Below are 22,084 nucleotides of genomic sequence, written 5' to 3'. Positions count from 1 at the left end.
TCTTTTCTTTCGAAAAGCTTGTAATAAAAATCCTCCAGGATTTGCTTTTTTTTTCTTCGGAAAATCCTCGCAACCCCTTCTAATAATGCTCCAAAAGAAGTTTCTCCTGGAGATCGTCCATAAATTCATCCAAGAAAGTCCAAGGAAGTTCCTGGATGAACTTCCGGAGGAACTTCCGGAGGAATTCCTGCACAGTATAAAAATGTTACAGCATATATGATGTAACAAAAAGGCTCCGTTAGATTCGACTCATTCTTCCATCACTTTTTAAAATTACAGGTCGTCTTTACTATAGAGCTTGTATTCAATATTGCATACAAGAAAAAGTTGGATGTAAAATTATAGGCCATTGAACACAAAAATCACCGTTTAAAAATTTCCATGGCGTGTAATTTTCAGAATTTTTAACTGTGTGGAGGAACTCCCGAAGGATTTTACAATGGAATTCCTGGAGAAACTTCCGGAGGAATTCTCGGAGGAGCCTCAAAAGGAATTTCTGGTGGAACTTCCGGAAAAATCCTGGAAGAACTTCCAAAGAAATTTCTAGGGAAACTTCCAAAGGAATTTCTGGAGCAAAATCCGAAGGAATTTCTGGAAGAACTTCCGAAGAAATTCCTGGAAGAAACTTCTGGAGGAACTTACGAGAAACACCCGAAGGAATTTCTGGAGGAACTTCCGAAGGAATTTCTGGTGGAACATCCGAAGGAAGTTCTGGAGGAGCTTCCGAAGAAATTCCTAGAGGAACATCCGAAGGAATTCCTGGAAGAGTTTACAACTTCCGAAGGAATTCCTGAAGGAACTTCTGGAGCGATTGCGGGAGGAATATCAGGAGCGATTTCTGGAAGTGCTCTTGGAGCGATTTCTAGAAATGCTTCCGAAAAGATTCCTGGTGGATGTTCCGGAGAGATTCCTGAGGGAGATCCAAAGGAATGCTTGGAGGAAATTCCGGAGGAATTACTGAAGGAGCTTCAGAAAGTATTTCAGAGGGAGTTTTTGGAAAAAAAATCTTGAAGCTACTTCCATAGAAATTCCTGGAAGAACATAGAAGTTTTTTAGGAAGAATTCTCGAAAAACAATTTTGGATGGACTTATATAATCAAGGCTCAAATATTTCCGTCAAATCAAATTCTGAAAGAACTTTATAATGAATAAAAAAAATCCAAATGAAGATAAATTTCAGAAGAAATTCTGAATTTTATCTATTCGGTATTCCTCAAATATACTTTTCTGACAATTATTAGCGGATTTTCTGTATGGGTTTCATGGAGAATTCCCAAACTAATTCCATCCGTCGACTTAATTTAGGATACAATCTATGGCGAAAATCTGAATGAACTTCTGGATATGGTCCTATACAATTTTCAAAAGTTATTTTTAAACTTATTCTAGACAACATTACCGGTTTAACTTCATTTAAAACTACATGCAAAATTCCCGAAAAAACGAATTTCGATGCGCATTTAAATTGAATGAACGAACAGTTTCGTTCTTATTTATGCTAAGTTTAGTCAAGGCAAGTGAACTTAGAACAACTGTTGATCAATTGTGTTTATAAATAGTATTGGATATATAATAGCTACTGACATGTTTACCCAGCATTTTCCACCTCTTTCCATTATTCATGAAATATGTTCGGTCTTTCTTTTAATTATTTGTACCATAACGTTACTAGAAGGCTATGCTTTCACTGCAAACAATAATTTTTCGCACGACCATCAAAGCGTTCAGTTGGTGTTTTGGCAGTATCACCACAAGGTTGTTACATTCTAGTATTTGAATTCTAATGCGCGGTAATAGTTTTTTTTTTCAGTGGACACATCTCATGAATTTCAATTTGCTTTAAATTACTAATTTTAGTACAGCATTAAATAGATATGACTCGGACTAACAACGCAACGCAACCTTTGTTTCCACCTCTGATCATCTTGATCATTCGTTACCCGTGTTTCTCCTTGGCCATAACAACCCATTGTACCGGCCCGCGCCAAAAGAGTCCATTCCGATGCCATAATTTTGCACCTGACAGCGCCATAACTTTTGCTATTTTGGCCCATCAATCATCACAACACACGGGATCCATTTACCACTACTGGTGTTTGAGGGTCTTTATAAAACATTTTTATTTGTTCTAATAAATATTGCGTAAAGTCAGTTATTTCGCGTACAGGTTGCTGGTTGTGCCTCTGCCGTAACCATATGGTGGGAAAATCCCGTCCATTTTTCACGATTCATCGTCGTTCTCTTTCACCTGCCTTACGGCGTATATTTATGATTTTTTATCTAAAATTGTGTGCAAATGTACTTTGCGCCAGATTGTCCCCCCTTCTTCTTCCACTCTATACCACACTCTTCTCTTCCCTTTCGAAAGGGAATGCATTTTTAAACAAGCCATTGTTCCAGTGTGCAAATAAAAACGGTTAAAAATAAGTTTTCCCACCTCTTTAAAAACTTGAATCGAGGTAAGCTTCGAGGGGACAGATTGACAGATCGCCTACTGAGTTTTTTTTTTTTTGCTTGCTGCTTTCTGCGAAGGTAATGCAAATATGACGAAGGTGGCCTTGAAGTTCGAGGGGAACAACTCAGCGCTGGAAAGCGGCAGAACCGTGCCGGAACGCTTTCGATTTTTCCCATAAGATTCAACGACTGAGACTGGTGAGATGAATAATCGACTCGTTAAATGTGCGGCCTCCAGGGAGGACGCACGTGAGGGCGAGGAAACTTTACATATCAGACACATCTTGATGATCTGGTTGTTGTTGATTATTCAAACGGAGCGGGCAGACAATTTACGATCGCACGTTGCACAATTTGCAAACTAACGAGGTGTTATCTCCAGCGTGGTGCGAACGTCATTTCGGTTTAATATCTAGCGCAATGGTGCAGTGCCTTGTTATCTTCGTTATCGAGATTTTTCAACCCAAGGGCTGTGCTCACAGGCGTTGGAGTGCTGTTATTTGTACACCTGAGCTAGTCGTAAAATTTTCACAGCTTTTATTGTCGCACAAAAGATAATTAGCATCAAATTAGCATAATGCATATAATTAGATTGGCATCCAATTTTGTCATCATCATCCAATTTTTTTTAATATTAACAAACATAAGTGAAAAGTCCTAATTCTGATTAATCGAACAACTCTTCGTCACACAGCATCAGTGCCACTAAAATTCTTATTCTGGTGAATCTTGATTATTCGTTTTACCCAGAAGCAAGACAGTCTTTTAACAAATGTAATTTTCAAAAAAAAAACTTAAACGTTCTTAATAAAAACTTTCGATTTAAAAGCAATACCGCGCTACTTAATATTATCAATTAAAATTAAGCGCGGCGTTAAATGCGATTACCAGATCGCGTAAACTGCCATTTGAAATTCCTCGTCTTTTGCACTTTAAATGCTTGGATAATTTAATTCTCAGTGCTTTCAAATAGGCGAAAACAGAGTAGGTATTTACATTTAAATCACATCATGCCAGACATATTCGTATAGCACGATTCCAGCGTGTTGCCACCACAGAGTGGTAAGACAGTCGACATTAGATTTCAACTATGGAAATAATCCGCTCGCCAATCAATACCCATCGGATCGATTTCACTTCCTTCCGTTACATTGGCTCGGCCAATCAATGCGGTCGGATAATTTTTGGACAATTTTCTGGGCGATTTGTCCGTAATCGGTGGCTCGCCATGATCATACGATGATTGCGATGCGCGCGGCGGCGCTTGGTCGCAATTCCGAATTAAAGCGTAACGCTCCACAGTTCAAGTCCATATCGTTTGTTTTGATTTCGGTTGGACGAAATTATCCACCGGCCAGTGAGGGGGAGGAGGTGGTTGATGAGGATTATCATTGACAGCCGGAACTGCTGCGCCAAATTATACGCACGTTTGCTGGTACATACTAACATGATGCACTCGAATTATAGTTCTGGGGGGGTGTTCAGAGATAATTCGCTACCTCAAGCCTAATTAAACGAACGTCATGATTAGCCTACGGTGATTAACTTCGAGATCGCGTGTTTCAATCTCTTGTTTTTGTTTTTATTTTCAGATCTGCAACTGGCGGCGGAACTCGGAAAGACCTTGCTCGAACGGAATAAGGAACTGGAAACTTCGCTCAAACACCATCAGAATATCATCGAAGATCAGGCACAAGAAATCGAGGTAAGTGCATTCAAAGATTTTAGGACTCTGGGAATTTTAGGTACAGCAGAATGCGTTTCTACAAGCACGCTTGCTTGAGCAGTTGCAAGTCCGCATCCTTATTTGAATCAGTTCAATCAAAGTTAATTGCATTGACGACATTGACATTAATTTACAATGGTCTGATCAGTTATATTTGTTGAAATGAAGAGAAAAAGAAAATTTAAAATTAGGTTTTCCTAGTTAAAAAAAATCAGAAGTTTGATCAAAATTATGCAAACAGTACAAACTATGCGATTAAAAACAATTCAACAAATTAAACCAATAAGGCCTATTGATATGCAGCGAAAATGGATATATACAAAAGTTATGCTCGTTCTTTTCGATAATTTTGACAGCTGATACAAGCTAAGATGAAAGTGTTAGAATTGGGTAAATTTTGAGAAGTAGCTTCGATGTATTTCTTACGTCTTATATAAAGTCCGGAAGGGTTTTAATAGCTAAATATTTCGACAAAATTCAATTGGTCATTTGACTGAACCCAGAAAGGTGGTTTCGCTAAATGGGTAAAACGGCCGAAAATTCCGTTTGGCCGAAATGGTCGTTTAGCAGAAAGGGCCATTTGGCCGAACAGGCCATTTAGTCGAAAATGTAGTTTTCCGAACGGATCATGCGACCGTAAATGTCGATTGCTGAACGGATCATATGGCCGGAATCGTCGTTTGACTGAACAATAGTGAATGTTAAAATGTGTGGGTGAATTATGATAATTTAAAAGAGAGAAGTTTGAAATGAGAAATGAGGATGGGGGTGAGTATTGAAACGTCTCTTGAATTTTGTCAAAACTGAAAAGCTTTTTACAGACAACATCCGAATGCAAAAGTAGGATTGAAACCATTGCACAATGCCTTTAAACACTCCAAGGCGGTCTAGCTTGGCAAATAAAATCCGATGATCGATCCTATCAAAAACGGCCTTGAGGTCGGTGTATACTGCGTCAATCTGCTCGCCTCTGGATACATTCCACTAATGCAGAACGATGCGAATTGTAATAAGTTGGTGGTTGTAGAACGTCTGGTGGAATCCATGTTCTTCTGTTGCGATGTACGGCTTAAGTTTACGGAACAATATTTCTCCAATCAGAATTCCAAAATGCTTGGAAACAGCACCAAGAGAAGTTAAAATAAATTAATCTATTTTGTTACGCAGACTTTAAAAAAATTGATAAAAGATGCAAAACCCGTTCTTCACAACTACCACCTAAATGTTCGGACATTCGTCCGACAGTGTCTGACAAGTCCAACAATCTAAATCCAATCCAAATCCAATCCAAAACCAATCCGAATACAATTCCAAATTAATTTAAGATCAACTCAAATTCAATCCAAATTCAAATTAAATCCAAAAAAATCCCAAACCAATTCAAATCCATTCGAAATCCAATCCTCATTACAATCCAATTCAAATACAATTCAAATCTAATCCAAATCCAATCCAAATTCAAACCAAATCCAATCCAAATTAAATCCAAATCCAATCCAAATTAAATCCAAATCCAATTCAAATCCAATCAAAATTCAAATTAAATCCAACTAAAATCCCAAACCAATTCAAATCCAGTCCAAATACATTCGAAATCTAATCCAAATCCAATCCTAATTCAAATCCAATACAAGCCCAATCCAAATCCAATGCAAATCCAATCCAAATCCAATCCAAATCCAATCCAAATTCAATCCAAATCCAAATCAAATCCAATTCAAATCCAATCCAAATCCAATTCAAATCCAATCCAACCATCCAACTGACTGGATAATCAAAACCAATCCAAATCCAATCTAAACCAATCCAAACCAACCAAACCAATCCAAACCAACCAAACCAATCCAAACCAATCCAAACCAATCCAAACCAAACCAAACCAATCAAACCAATCCAAACCAATCCAAACCAATCCAAACCAATCGAAACCAATCCAAACCAATCCAAACCAATCCAAACCAATCCAAACCAATCCAAACCATTCCAAACCAATCCAAATACAATCCAAACCAATCCAAACCAATCCAAACCAATCCAAACCAATCCAAATCTAATCCAAATTCAATCCAAAATTCAAATCCAGACCAAATACATTCGAAATCTAATCCAAACCAATCCCAATTCAAACCAATACAAGCCCAATCCAAACCAATGCAAACCAATCCAAATCCAATCCAAATTCAATCCAACCAAATCAAAACCAATTCAAACCAATCCAAACCAATTCAAACCAATCCAAACCAATTCAAACCAATCCAAATCGATCCAACTGACTGATAATCAAAACCAATCCAAACCAATCCAAACCAATCCAAACCAATCAAACCAATCCAAACCAATCCAAACCAATCCAAACCAATCCAACCAAATTCAATCCAAACCAATCCAACCAATCAAACCAATCCAAACCAATCAAACCAATCCAAACCAATCCAAATCAATCCAAACCAATCCAAACCAATCCAAACCAATCCAAACCAAACCAATCCAACCAAACCAAACCAATCCAAACCAACCAAACCAATCCAAACCAATCCAAACCAATCCAAACCAACCAAACCAATCCAAACCAATCCAAACCAATCCAAACCAATCCAAACCAATCCAAACCAATCCAAACCAACAAACCAAACCAATTCAAACCAATCCAAACCAAATTCAAATCAAACCATCCAATCCAACCAACCAAATCCAACCAACCAAATCCAAACCAAACCAATCCAAACCAATCCAAACCAATCAACCAACCAATCCAACCCAAACCAATCCAAACCAAATCCAAACCAATCCAAACCAATCCAAACCAATCCAAACCAATCCAAACCAATCCAAACCAATCCAACCAAACCAATCCAAACCAATCGAACCAAACCAATCCAACCAACCAATCCAACCAAACCAATCCAAACCAACCAAACCATCCAACCAACCAAACCAATCCAAACCAATCCAAATTATCCAATCCAATCGACTGACAATCCAAACCAATCCAAACCAACCAAACCAACCAAACCAATCCAAACCAATCCAAACCAATCCAAACCGATCCAAACCAATCCAAACCAATCCAACCAATCCAAACCAATCCAAACCAACCAAACCAATCCAAACCAATCCAAACCAATCCAAATCCAATCCAACCAATCCAAATCCAAACCAAACCAAACCAAACCAAACCAAACCAACCAAACCAATTCAAACCAATCCAAACCAATCCAAACCAATCCAAACCAATCCAAACCAACCAAACCAATCCAAACCAATCCAAACCGAATCCAATCCAAACCAAATCCAATCCAAATCCAATCCAACCAATCCAAACCAATCCAACCAAATCCCATCCAAAACCCATCCAAACCAATCCAAATTCAATCCAAACCAATCCAAAACCAATCAAACCAACACAAACCAATCCAAAACCAATCCAAATCCAATCCAAATCCAATCCAAATCCAATCCAAATCCAATCCAAATCCAATCCAAACCCAATCCAAATCCAATCCAAATCCAATCCAAATCCAATGCAAATCTAATCCAAATCCAAGCCAAAACCAATAAAATTCCGAACCGAATCCAATCCACATACAATCTAAATCCAATCCAAATCCAATCCAAACCAATCCAAACCAATCCAAACCAATACAAATCTAATCCACATCCAATCTAAACCAATCCAAACCAATCCAAACCAAACCAACCCAAACCAATTCAAACCAATCCAAACCAATCCAACCAATCCAAACCAATCCAAACCAATCCAAACCAATCCAACCAATCCAAACCAATGCAAATTCAATCCAAACCAATCCAAACCAATCCAAACCAATGCAAATCTTATCCAAACCAAGCCAAAACCAACAAAATTCCCGAACCGAATACAATCCACACAATCTAAACCAACCAAACCAATCCAAACCAATCCAAACCAATCCAAACCAATACAAACTAATCCACATCCAATCTAAACCAACCAAACCAATCCAAACCAACCAACCCAAACCAATCAAACCAATCCAAACCAATCCAAACCAATCCAAACCAATCCAAACCAACCAAACCAATCCAAACCAATGCAAACCAATCCAAACCAATCCAAACCAATCCAAACCAATCCAAACCTATCCAAACCAATCCAAATCCCATCCAAACCAATCCAAACCAATCCAAATCCAAACCAAACCAATCCAAACCAATCCAAACCAAACCAATCCAAACCAATCCAAACCAATCCAAGTCCAATCCAAACCAGTCCAAACCAATCCAAACCCAATCCAAACCAATCCAAACCAATCCAAACCAATCCAAACCAATCCAAACCAATCCAAACCAATCCAAACCAATGCAAATCTTATCCAAACCAAGCCAAAACCAATAAAATTCGAACCGAAACCAATCCACATACAATCTAAACCAATCCAAACCAATCCAAACCAATCCAAACCAACACAAATCCAATCAACATCCAATCTAAACCAATCCAAACCAACCAAACCAAACCAACCCAAACCAATCAAACCAATCCAAACCAACCAAACCAATCCAAACCAATCCAAACCAATCCAAACCAATCCAAACCAATCCAAACCAATCCAAACCAACGCAAACCAATCCAACCAATCCAAACCAATCCAAACCAAACCAATCCAAATCCAATCCAAACCAATCCAAGTCCAATCCAAACCAGTCCAAACCAATCCAAACCCAATCCAAACCAATCCAAACCAATCCAAATCCAATCCAAACCAATCCAAACCAATGCAACCAATCCAAACCAATCCAAATTCAATCCAAACCAAATCAAATCCAATTCAAACCAATCCAAACCAATCCAAATCCAATCCAAACCAATTCAAACCAATCCAAATCGATCCAATTGACTGGATAATCAAAATCCAACCAAACCAATCCAAACCAATCCAAACCAATCCAAACCAATCCAAACCAATCCAAACCAATCCAAACCAATCCAAACCAACCAAACCAATCCAAACCAATCCAAACCAATCAAACCAATCCAAACCAACCAAAAACCAATCCAAACCAACCAAATTAAACCAAACCAATCCAAACCAATCCAAACCAAATCCAAACCAATCCAAACCAATCCAAACCAACCAAACCAATCCAAACCAACCAAACCAATCCAAACCAACCAAACCAATCCAAACCAATCCAAACCAACCAAACCAAATCCAAACCAACCAAACCAATCCAAACCAATCCAAACCAATCCAAACCAACACAAACCAACCAAACCAATCCAAACCAAACCAAACCAAATCCACATCCAAATCCAAACCAACCAAACCAAACCAACCAAACCAAACCAAACCAATCCAAACCAATCCAACCAAACCAATCCCAAACCAATCCAAACCAATCCAAACCCAACCAAACCAATCCAAACCAATCCAAACCAATCCAAACCAATCCAAACCAATCCAAACCAAACCAATCCAAACCAATCCAAACCAATCGAACCAATCCAAACCCAATCCAAACCAACCAAACCAACCAAACCATTCCAAACCAATCCAAACCAATCCAAACCAATCCAAATTGTCCAACTGATTGGATAATCCAAACCAATCCAAACCAATCCAAACCAATCCAAACCAATCCAAACCAATCCAAACCAATCCAAACCGATCCAAACCAACCAAACCAACCAAACCAACCCAAACCAATCCAAACCAACCAAACCAATCCAAACCAACCAAACCAAACCAAACCAAAACCAAACCAAACCAAACCAAACCAAACCAATCCAAACCAACCAAACCAATCCAAATTGATCCAACTGACTGATAATCCAAACCAATCCAAACCAATCCAAACCAATCCAAACCAATCCAAACCAATCCAAACCGATCCAAACCAACCAAACCAACCAAACCAACCCAAACCAACCAAACCAATCCAACCATTCCAAACCAACCAAACCAATCCAACCAATCCAAATTATCCAATTGGACTGGATAATCCAAACCAATCCAAACCAATCCAAACCAACCAAACCAATCCAAACCAATCCAAACCAATCCAAACCAATCCAAACCAAACCAATCCAAACCAAACTAATCCAAACCAATCCAAACCAATCCAAACCAATCCAAACCCCATCCAAATCCCATCCAAACCAATCCAAACCAATCCAAACCAATCCAAAACCAATCAAACCAACACAACCAATCCAAACCAATCCAAGTCCAATCCAACCAGTCCAAATCCAGTCCAAACCAATCCAAACCCAATCCAAACCAACCAAACCAATCCAAACCAATCCAAACCAATGCAAATCTAATCCAAACCAAGCCAAAACCAATAAAATTCCGAACCGAACCAATCCACATACAATCTAAACCAATCCAAACCAATCCAAACCAATCCAAACCAATCCAAACCAATCCAAACCAATACAAATCTAATCCACATCCAATCTAAACCAATCCAAACCAACCAAACCAAACCAACCCAAACCAATTCAAACCAATCCAACCAATCCAAACCAATCCAAACCAATCCAAACCAATCCAAACCAATCCAAATCCAATCCAAACCAATGCAAACCAATCCAAACCAATCCAAATCCAATCCAAACCAATGCAAATCTTATCCAAATCCAAGCCAAAACCAACAAAACCTGAACCGAATACAATCCACATACAATCTAAACCAATCCAAACCAATCCAAACCAATCCAAATCCAATCCAAACCAACACAAACTAATCCACATCCAATCCAAACCAATCCAAACCAACCAAACCAAACCAACCCAAACCAACCAAACCAATCCAAACCAATCCAAACCAATCCAAACCAATCCAAACCAATCCAAACCAATCCAAACCAATGCAAACCAATCCAAACCAACCAAACCAATCCAAACCAATCCAAACCCATCCAAACCAATCCAAACCAACCAAACCAAACCAAACCAACCAAACCAATCCAAACCAAACCAATCCAAACCAATCCAAACCAATCCAAGTCCAATCCAAACCAGTCCAAACCAATCCAAACCCAATCCAAACCAATCCAAACCAATCCAAAATCCAATCCAAACCAATCCAAACCAATCCAAACCAATCCAAACCAATCCAAACCAATGCAAATCTTATCCAACCAAGCCAAAACCAACAAAATCTGAACCGAATCCAATCCACATACAATCCAAACCAACCAAATCCAATCCAAACCAATCCAAACCAATACAAATCTAATCAACATCCAATCCAAACCTACCAAACCAACCAAACCCACAACCAACACAAACCAACCAAACCAATCCAAACCAATCCAAACCAACCAAACCAATCCAAACCAACCAAACCAATCCAAACCAACCAAACCAACCAAACCAAATGCAAACCAATCCAAACCAATCCAAACCAACCAAACCAAACCAATCCAAACCAACCAAACCAATCCAAGTCCAATCCAAACCAGTCCAAACCAATCCAAACCCAATCCAAACCAATCCAAACCAATCCAAACCAATCCAAACCAATGCAAATCTAATCCAAACCAAGCCAAAACCAATAAAATCTGACCCGAATCCAACCCCATACAATCTAAACCAATCCAAACCAACCGAATCCAACAAAAATCTAATCCACATCCAATCTAAACCAATCAAAATCAGATCCAAACCAATCCAAACGCAATCCAAACCAAACCATTTCAAATCCAACCAAACCAATCCAAACCAAAATCCAAACCAAACCAATCCAAACCAATCCAAACCAATCCCAATCCAATCCCAACCAATCCATATCCAATCCAAACCAATCCAAACCAATCCAAACCAATCCAAACCAATCCAAACCAATCCAGATCCAATCCAAACCAATCCAAACCAATCCAAACCAATCCAAACCAATCCAAACCAATCCAAACCCAATCCAAACCAATCCAAACCAATCCAAACCCAATCCAAACCAATCCAAACCAATCCAAACCAATCCAAACCAATCTAAACCAATGCAAACTAATCCAAACCAAGCCAAAACCAAATAAAAATCCGAACCGAATCCAATCCACATACAATCTAAACCAATCCAAATCCAATCCGAACCAACACAACCCAATCCACATCCAATCTAAACCAATCTCAAACCAATCCAAACCAAACCAACCCAAACCAACCAAACCAATCCAAACCAATCCAAACCAACCAAACCAATCCAAACCAACCAAACCAATCCAAACCAATCCAAACCAATCCAAACCATTCCAAACCAAACCAAACCAATCCAAACCAATCCATATCCAATCCATATCCAATCCACATCCAACCATATCCAATCCACATCCAACCAAACCAATCCAAACCAATCCCAAACCAATCCAAACCAATCCAAACCAACCAAACCAATCCAAACCAATCCAAACCAAACCAAACCAATCCAAACCAATCCAAACCAAACCAATCCAAACCAACCAAACCAATCCAAACCAATCCAAACCAAACCAAACCAATCCAAACCAACCAAACCAAACCAACCAAACCAATCCAAACCAACCAAACCAATCCAAACCAACGCAAACCAATCCAAACCAATCCAAACCAACCAAACCAATCCCAAACCAATCCAAACCCATCCAAACCAATCCAAACCAAACCAAACCAATCCAAACCAATCCAAACCAAACCAATCCAAACCAATCCAAACCAATCCAAGTCCAACCAAACCAGTCCAAACCAACCAAACCCAATCCAAACCAATCCAAACCAATCAAACCAATCCAAACCAATGCAAATCTAATCCAAACCAAGCCAAAACCAATAAAAATCTGACCCGAACCAATCCCCACAATCTAAATCCAATCCAAACCAATCCGAATCCAACACAAATCTAATCCACATCCAATCCAACCAACTCAAAATCAGATCCAAATCCAATCCAAATTCAAATCCAAACCAAATCCATTTCAAACCAATCCAAACCAACCAAAATCAAACCAAACCAAACCAATCCAAACCAATCCAAACCAATCCCAACCAATCCCAATCCAATCCCAATCCAATCCATATCCAATCCAAACCAATCCAAACCAACCAAACCAATCCAAACCAATCCATATCCAATCCACATCCAATCCATATCCAATCCATATCCAATCCAACCAATCCAAACCAATCCAAACCAATCCCAAACCAATCCAAACCAATCCAAACCAATCCAAATCCAATCCAAACCAACCAAAACCAACCAAACCAACCAAACCAATCCAAACCCAATCCAAACCAATCCAAACCAATCCAAATCTAATCCAACATCCAATCTAAACCATTTCCAAACCAATCCAAACCAAACCAACCCAAACCAATCCAAACCAATCCAAACCAATCCAAACCAATCCAACCAATCCAAACCAATCCAAACCAATCCAAACCAAATCAAACCAATCCAAACCAATCCAAACCAATCCAACCAATCCAAACCAACCAAACCAATCCAACGATCCAACTGGATTGGATAATCAAAACCAATCCAAACCAATCCAAACCAATCCAAACCAATCCAAACCAACCAAACCAACCAAACCAATCCAAACCCAACCAAACCAATCCAAATTCAATCCAAACCAATCCAAACCAATCCAAACCAACCAAACCAATCAAACCAATCCAAATCCAATCCAAATTAAATCCAAACCAATCCAAACCAACCAAACCAACCAAACCAACAAACCAATCCAAACCAATCCAAACCAATCCAAACCAATCCAAACCAATCCAAACCAATCCAAACCAATCCAAACCAATCCAAACCAACCAAACCAATCCAAACCAACAAACCAACCAAACCAACCAAACCAAACCAAATCAAACCATATCCAATCCAAACCAATCCAAACCAAACCAATCCAAACCAAACCAAACCAATCCAAACCAACCAAACCAATCCAAACCAATCCAAACCAATCCAACCAATCCAAACCAATCCAAACCAACCAAAACGCAATCCAAACCAATCCAAACCAATCCAAACCAATCCAAACCAATCCAAACCAACCAAACCAATCCAAACCAAACCAATCCAAACCAATCCAAACCAATCGAAACCAATCCAAACCAATCCAAACCAACCAAACCATCCAAATAACCAATCCAAACCAATCCAAACCAATCCAAACCAACCAAACCAACCAAACCAACCAAACCAATCCAAACCAACCAAACCAATCCAACCAAACCAATCCAAACCAATCCAAACCAACCGAAACCAACCAAACCAATCCAAACCAACCAAACCATCCCAAACCAACCCAAACCAATCCAAACCAACCAAACCAATCCAAACCAACCAAACCAATCCAAACCAACCAAACCAATCCAAACCAATCCAAACCAATCCAAACCAATCCAAACCAATCCAAATCCATCCCAAACCAACCAAACCAATCCAAACCAACCACATCCAATCCATATCCAATCCATATCCAATCCATATCCAACCATATCCAACCAAACCAATCCAAACCAATCCAAACCAACCAAACCAACCAAACCAATCCAAACCAATCCAAACCAAACCAACCAACCAAACCAATCCAAACCAAACCAATCCAAACCAATCCAAACCAATCCAAACCAATCCAAACCAAACCAAACCAATCCAAACCAATCCAAACCAAATCCAATCCAAACCAACCAAACCAATCCAAATCCAACCAATCCAAACCAACGCAAACCAATCCAAACCAATCCAAACCAACCAAACCAACCAAACCCATCCAAACCAATCCAAACCAATCCAAACCAAACCAAACCAATCCAAACCAATCCAAACCAAACCAACCAAACCAATCCAAACCAACCCAAGTCCAATCCAAACCAGTCCAAATCCAATCCAAACCCAATCCAAACCAATCCAAACCAATCCAAATCCAATGCAAATCTAATCCAAACCAAGCCAAACCAACAAAATTCCGACCCGAACCAAACCCCATACAATCTAAACCAACCAAACCAATCCGAATCCAATACAAATCTAATCCACATCCAATCTAACCAATCAAAAATCAGATCCAAAATCCAATCCAAATGCAATCCAAACCAAACCATTTCAAACCAACCAAACCAATCCAAATCAAAACCAAACCAAACCAATCCAAACCAATCCAAACCAATCCCAACCAATCCCAACCAACCAATCCAATCCATACCAATCCAAACCAATCCAAACCAATCCAAACCAATCCAAACCAATCCATATCCAATCCACATCCAATCCATATCCAATCCACATCCAATCCAAACCAACCAAACCAATCCAAACCAACCAAACCAATCCAAACCAATCCAAACCAATCCAAACCAATCCAAAACCAATCCAAACCAATCCAAAAACCAATCCAAACCAACCAAACCAATCCAAACCAAATCCACCCAAATCCAATCCAACATCCAATCTAAACCATTTCAAACCAATCCAAACCAAACCAACCCAAACCAATCCAAACCAATCCAAACCAACCAAACCAACCAAACCAACCAAACCAACCAAACCAAATCAAACCAATTCAAACCAATCCAAACCAATTCAACCAACCAAACCAATTCAAACCAATCCAATCGATCCAACTGACTGACAATCAAACCAACCAAACCAATCCAAACCAATCCAAACCAACCAAACCAATCCAAACCAATCCAAACCAATCCAAACCAATCCCAAACCAATCCAAACCAATCCAAACCAATCAAAACCAATCCAAATCCAACCAAACCAATCCAAACCAATCCAAACCAAATCCAAACCAATCCAAACCAATCCAAACCAACCAAACCAACCAAACCAACCAATCCAAACCAATCCAAACCAACCAAACCAATCCAAACCAATCCAAACCAATCCAAACCAACCAAACCAACCAAACCAACCAAACCAATCCAAACCAATCCAAACCAATCCAAACCAACCAAACCAACAAACCAATCCAAACCAACCAAACCAAATCCAAACCAATCCAACCAACCAAACCAACCAAACCAAACCAATCCAAACCAAACCAAACCAAACCAAACCAACCAAACCAACCAAACCAATCCAAACCAACCAAACCAACCAAACCAATCCAAACCAATCCAAACCAATACCAATCCAAACCAATCCAAACCAATCCAAACCAATCCAAACCAACCAAACCAATCCAAACCAATCCAAACCAAACCAATCCCAAACCAATCCAAACCAATCGAACCAACCAAACCAATCCAAACCAATCCAAACCATTCCAAACCAATCCAAACCAATCCAAACCAATCCCAAATTATCCAATTGGATTGATAACCAAAATCCAAATCCAACCAAACCAATCCAAATCCAATCCAAACCAACCAAACCAATCCAAACCAATCCAAACCAATCCAAATCCAACCAAACCGATCCAAACCAATCCAAACCAACCAAACCAATCCAAACCAACCAAACCAATCCAAACCAATCCAAACCAATCCAACCAAATCCAAACCAAACCAAATCCAAACCAAACCAAACCCAAACCAAACCAAACCAAACCAACCAAACCAAACCAAACCAACCAAACCAATCCAAACCAATCCAAACCAATCCAAACCAATCCAAACCAAACCAATCCAAACCAACCAATCCAAACCAATCCAAACCAACCAAACCAATCCAAACCCATCCAAATCCCATCCAAACCAATCCAAATCAACCCAAACCAATCCAAACCAATCCAAACCAACACAAACCAATCCCAAACCAATCCAAGTCCAATCCAAACCAGTCCAAACCAGTCCAAACCAACCAAACCCAATCCAAACCAATCCAAACCAATCCAACCAATCCAAACCAATGCAAATCTAATCCAAACCAAGCCAAACCAATAAAATTCCGAACCGAACCAATCCACACACAATCTAAACCAATCCAAACCAATCCAACCAATCCAAACCAATCCAAATCCAATACAAATCTAATCCACATCCAACTAAACCAATCCAAACCAATCCAAATCCAAACCAACCCAAACCAATTCAAACCAAATCCAAACCAATCCAAACCAACCAAACCAATCCAAACCAATCCAAACCAATCCAAACCAATCCAAACCAACGCAACCAATCCAAATCCAATCCAAACCAATCCAAACCAATGCAAACCATATCCAAACCAAGCCAAACCAACAAACCCGAACCGAATCCAATCACACACAATCCAAACCAATCCAAACCAATCCAAACCAATCCAAACCAATCCAAACCAACAAATCTAATCCACATCCAATCTAAACCAATCCAAACCAATCCAAACCAAATCCAACCCAAACCAATCCAAACCAATCCAAACCAATCCAAACCAATCCAAACCAATCCAAACCAATCCAAACCAACGCAAACCAATCCAAACCAATCCAAACCAATCCAAATCCAATCCAAACCTCCCATCCAAACCAATCCAAACCAATCCAAACCAAACCAAACCAATCCAAACCAATCCAAACCAAACCAATCCAAATCCAATCCAAACCAATCCAAGTCCAATCCAAACCAGTCCAAACCAATCCAAACCCAATCCAAATCCAACCAAACCAATCCAAACCAATCCAAACCAATCCAAACCAACCAAACCAATCCAAACCAATGCAAATCTAATCCAAACCAAGCCAAAACCAACAAAACCCGAACCGAATCCAACCACATACAACCCAAACCAATCCAAACCAATCCAAACCAACACAAATCCAATCAACATCCAACCCAAACCAATCCAAACCAATCCAAACCAAACCAAACCCAAACCAATCCAAACCAATCCAAACCAATCCAAACCAATCCAAACCAATCCAAACCAATCCAAACCAATCCAAACCAATCCAAACCAATCCAAACCAACGCAAACCAATCCAAACCAATCCAAACCAATCCAAACCAAACCAATCCAAACCAATCCAAACCAACCAAGTCCAATCCAAATCCAGTCCAAACCAATCCAAACCCAATCCAAACCAATCCAAACCCAATCCAAATCCAATCCAAATCCAATGCAAATCTAATCCAAATCCAAGCCAAAACCAATAAAATTCCGACCCGAATCCAATCCCCATACAATCTAAATCCAATCCAAATCCAATCCGAATCCAATACAAATCTAATCCACATCCAATCTAAATCCAATCAAAATCAGATCCAAATCCAATCCAAATGCAATCCAAATCCAAATCCATTTCAAATCCAATTCAAATCCAATCCAAATCAAAATCCAAACCAAATCCAATCCAAATCCAATCCAAATCCAATCCCAATCCAATCCCAATCCAATCCAAATCCAACCAAACCAATCCAAACCAATCCCAAACCAATCCAAACCAATCCAAACCAATCCAGATCCAATCCAACCAATCCAACCAATCCAAACCAATCCAAACCAATCCAAACCAATCCAAACCCAATCCAAACCAATCCAAACCAATCCAAACCCAATCCAAACCAATCCAAACCAATCCAAACCAATCCAAACCAATCTAAACCAATGCAAATCTAATCCAAACCAAGCCAAACCAATAAAATCTGAACCGAACCAATCCACATACAATCTAAACCAATCCAAACCAATCTGAATCCAATACAAATCTAATCCACATCCAATCTAAACCAACCAAACCAATCCAAACCAAATCCAACCCAAACCAATCCAAACCAATCCAAACCAATCCAAACCAAACCAAACCAACCAAACCAATCCAAACCAATCCAAATCCAATCCAAACCAATCCAAACCAATCCAAACCAATCCAAACCAACCAAACCAATCCAAACCAATCCTAATCCATTCCAACCAATCCAAACCAATCCAAACCAATCCACCTCCAATCCATATCCAATCCACATCCCCTCCAAATCCAATCCATATCCAATCCAAACCAATCCAAACCAATCCAAACCAATCCAAACCAATCCAAACCAATCCAAACCAATCCAAACCAACCAAATCCAAACCAAACCAATCCAAACCAATCCAAACCAAACCAATCCAAACCAAATCCAAACCAATCCAAACCAATCCAAACCAAACCAAACCAATCCAAACCAATCCAAACCAAACCAATCCAAACCAATCCAAACCAATCCAAACCAATCCAAACCAACGCAAACCAATCCAAACCAATCCAAACCAATCCAATCCAACCAATCCCATCCAAACCAATCCAACCAATCCAACCAAACCAAACCAATCCAAACCAATCCAAACCAAATCCAATCCAAACCAATCCAAACCAATCCAAGTCCAATCCAAATCCAGTCCAAACCAATCCAAACCCAATCCAAACCAATCCAAACCAATCCAAACCAATCCAAATCCAATCCAAACCAATGCAAATCTAATCCAAACCAAGCCAAACCAACAAAATCTGGACCCGAATCCAACCCCATACAATCCAAACCAATCCAAATCCAATCCGAATCCAATACAAACCTAATCCACATCCAATCTAAATCCAATCAAAATCAGATCCAAATCCAATCCAAATCCAATCCAAATCCAAATCCATTTCAAATCCAATTCAAATCCAATCCAAATCAAAATCCAAACCAAATACAATCCAAATCCAATCCAAATCCAATCCCAACCAACCCCAATCCAATCCACATCCAATCCAAACCAATCCAAACCAATCCAAACCAATCCAAATCCAATCCATATCCAATCCATATCCAATCCATATCCAATCCATATCCAATCCAAACCAATCCAAACCAACCAAACCAATCCAAACCAATCCAAACCAATCCAAACCAATCCAAACCAATCCAAACCAATCCAAAACCAATCCAAACCAATCCAAACCAATCCAAACCCAATCCAAACCAATCCAAACCAATCCAAATCCAATCCACATCCAATCCAAACCATTTCCAAACCAATCCAAACCAAATCCCACCCAAATCCAACCCAAACCAATCCAAACCAATCCAAACCAATCCAAACCAATCCAAACCAATCCAACCAATCCAAACCAATCCAAATCCAATTCAAATCCAATCCAAATCCAATCCAAATCCAATCCAAATCCAATCCAAATCCAATCCAAATCCAATCCAAATCCAATCCAAATCCAATCCATATCCAATCCATATCCAATCCATATCCAATCCAAATCCAATCCAAATCCAATCCAAATCCAATCCAAATCCAATCCAAATCCAATCCAAATCCAATCCAAATCCAATCCAAATCCAATCCAAATCCAATCCAAATCCAATCCAAATCCAATCCAAATCCAATCCAAATCCAATCCAAATCCAATGCAAATCCAATCCAAATCCAATCCAAATCCAATCCAAATCTTAATCCAAATTCTATCAGAATCCAATTCAAAACCATTAAAAATCTAATCCAAATCCAAATCCAATCCAAATGCAATCCAAATCTAATTCAAACCTAATCCAATTCAAATCCATTGTATAAGAGGCTTGTACTGCTCACTGTCCATTCGTTACTCGAGACAAATGACGTTATCAATTAACACGGCTCGAACGAGTTGCAAGAATATAAAAACACCATTCGAATCAAAGGATCAAAATCAGTACAGCTTTTTTCACTAAATATGTATATAAATTAAAGAAGCAGACCGGTTGACTAGACCGACACTGTAAATAATTCAACACGCACCTTGAGATGTGATTTCTTTGATTTATATTCCGCCAATCGTACTTTATTCATTGCGATTTGCAATTTTAACACATTCACTTGTACATTTAGTGGAAAACACGCGAACAAATGGCAGCTGCGCGTTTGTTGGGTAGCAATTTGTTTTTGTTTTATGTTGTTTTTATTCCAAAGCCTACTTTCCATTTCAATGGCAAAAAGCTTATTGTCAAGTGTATGAACTGGATAAGGTAAGTTATTCATAAATTAATTACCCAAGGCCTTTTCCAATTAATTGGTATCTCATATGGTCGGGGTTCAGCCAAACCGCACCAAGCGGCTTTTCGACTGACTTGTGATATTTTGTTCGTACAAGGACTTCGGAAATAGTTTCATATCAATTTAAGCATACATTTGCAGTAGGACATCCTCAGATATGGAGTTAAAGGATATCCGATACGATTTGCGATCAATCAAATCTGCTAAACCAAATTTTGAGCAGAAAAATCGGCAATTTTTCGTTGGCGCTTGGTGTGATTTGGCTGAACCCCGACCATATGGTGAGTGGATGTCAATACGGATTTCGGTCCCTCATGGTACCTGATATCGAAGCAATCGCATGAATTTCGATCCAATTCGCTCACAGGAAAAAGGTGTGTAGAACCGATTGCATTTAAACCTTCAAGTTCAGGAGCAATGAGCTTTAATTCCGCCTTAAGTCGTTCTTGACAAACTGAGCAAATGTCTGTCTGTCCGTATATGTGTGGGTATGTGCACAAAGGCTTAAAAAAATGTTATCCAGCTTAGTTGAACGCTATTGAATTTGATAACGATCAGCCATTGCGTTCAAAAGTTGTGAACAAAATGGTGGTCGACCCCAAATGGTTGGTGTCTTGGCTAAATGCGAGAAAAGCAGTAATTTGGGTTTTTATTTCTTTATTACCGAACATGAAAGTGTGATATGAGATGGAAATGGATTCAATAAATTAAGATGTTAATAGGCATTAATTATTATGCCTCGACCATTCAAGTTAGACATGCTTTGTTATACTCATCGATTAGTGAACAATCATCCGTTTGATTTATTGAATCACGCAATCGTCATCCGCCTTTGAAAGGAATTTTCACCAACTCGCGTCTAAATCCATTCGTTTAAAATTCCACTGCAACCACGTCAATACTACATCCCGAACCACGAAACCACGCCTTGCATCAATCATGCAACAACGATATGCAAAATTTGAAAACACAAAAACCTAACTCGACTTTTTGTTAGGA

At 39.2% G+C, this 22,084-nt stretch overlaps 1 protein-coding gene across 4 annotated transcripts in view; it reads left to right on the top strand.

The window, feature by feature from the left end:
• The window catches only part of LOC134207614 (uncharacterized), a 531,539-nt gene that overhangs the window by 465,597 nt on the left and 43,858 nt on the right, over nucleotides 1–22,084 (top strand). For all 4 annotated transcript variants that reach the window (XM_062683333.1, XM_062683334.1, XM_062683335.1 and 1 more), the window contains one exon: nucleotides 4,047–4,159. In XM_062683333.1, coding sequence (XP_062539317.1) covers nucleotides 4,047–4,159 — 113 coding nt within the window. The remainder of the gene's footprint in view (nucleotides 1–4,046; nucleotides 4,160–22,084) is intronic.

This window comes from Armigeres subalbatus, chromosome 1, assembly GCF_024139115.2.
Source record: "Armigeres subalbatus isolate Guangzhou_Male chromosome 1, GZ_Asu_2, whole genome shotgun sequence".
NCBI lineage: Eukaryota > Metazoa > Arthropoda > Insecta > Diptera > Culicidae > Armigeres > Armigeres subalbatus.
The sequence above is the reverse complement of the archived record's forward strand: the minus strand, read 5'-3'. Positions and strand labels throughout refer to the sequence as shown.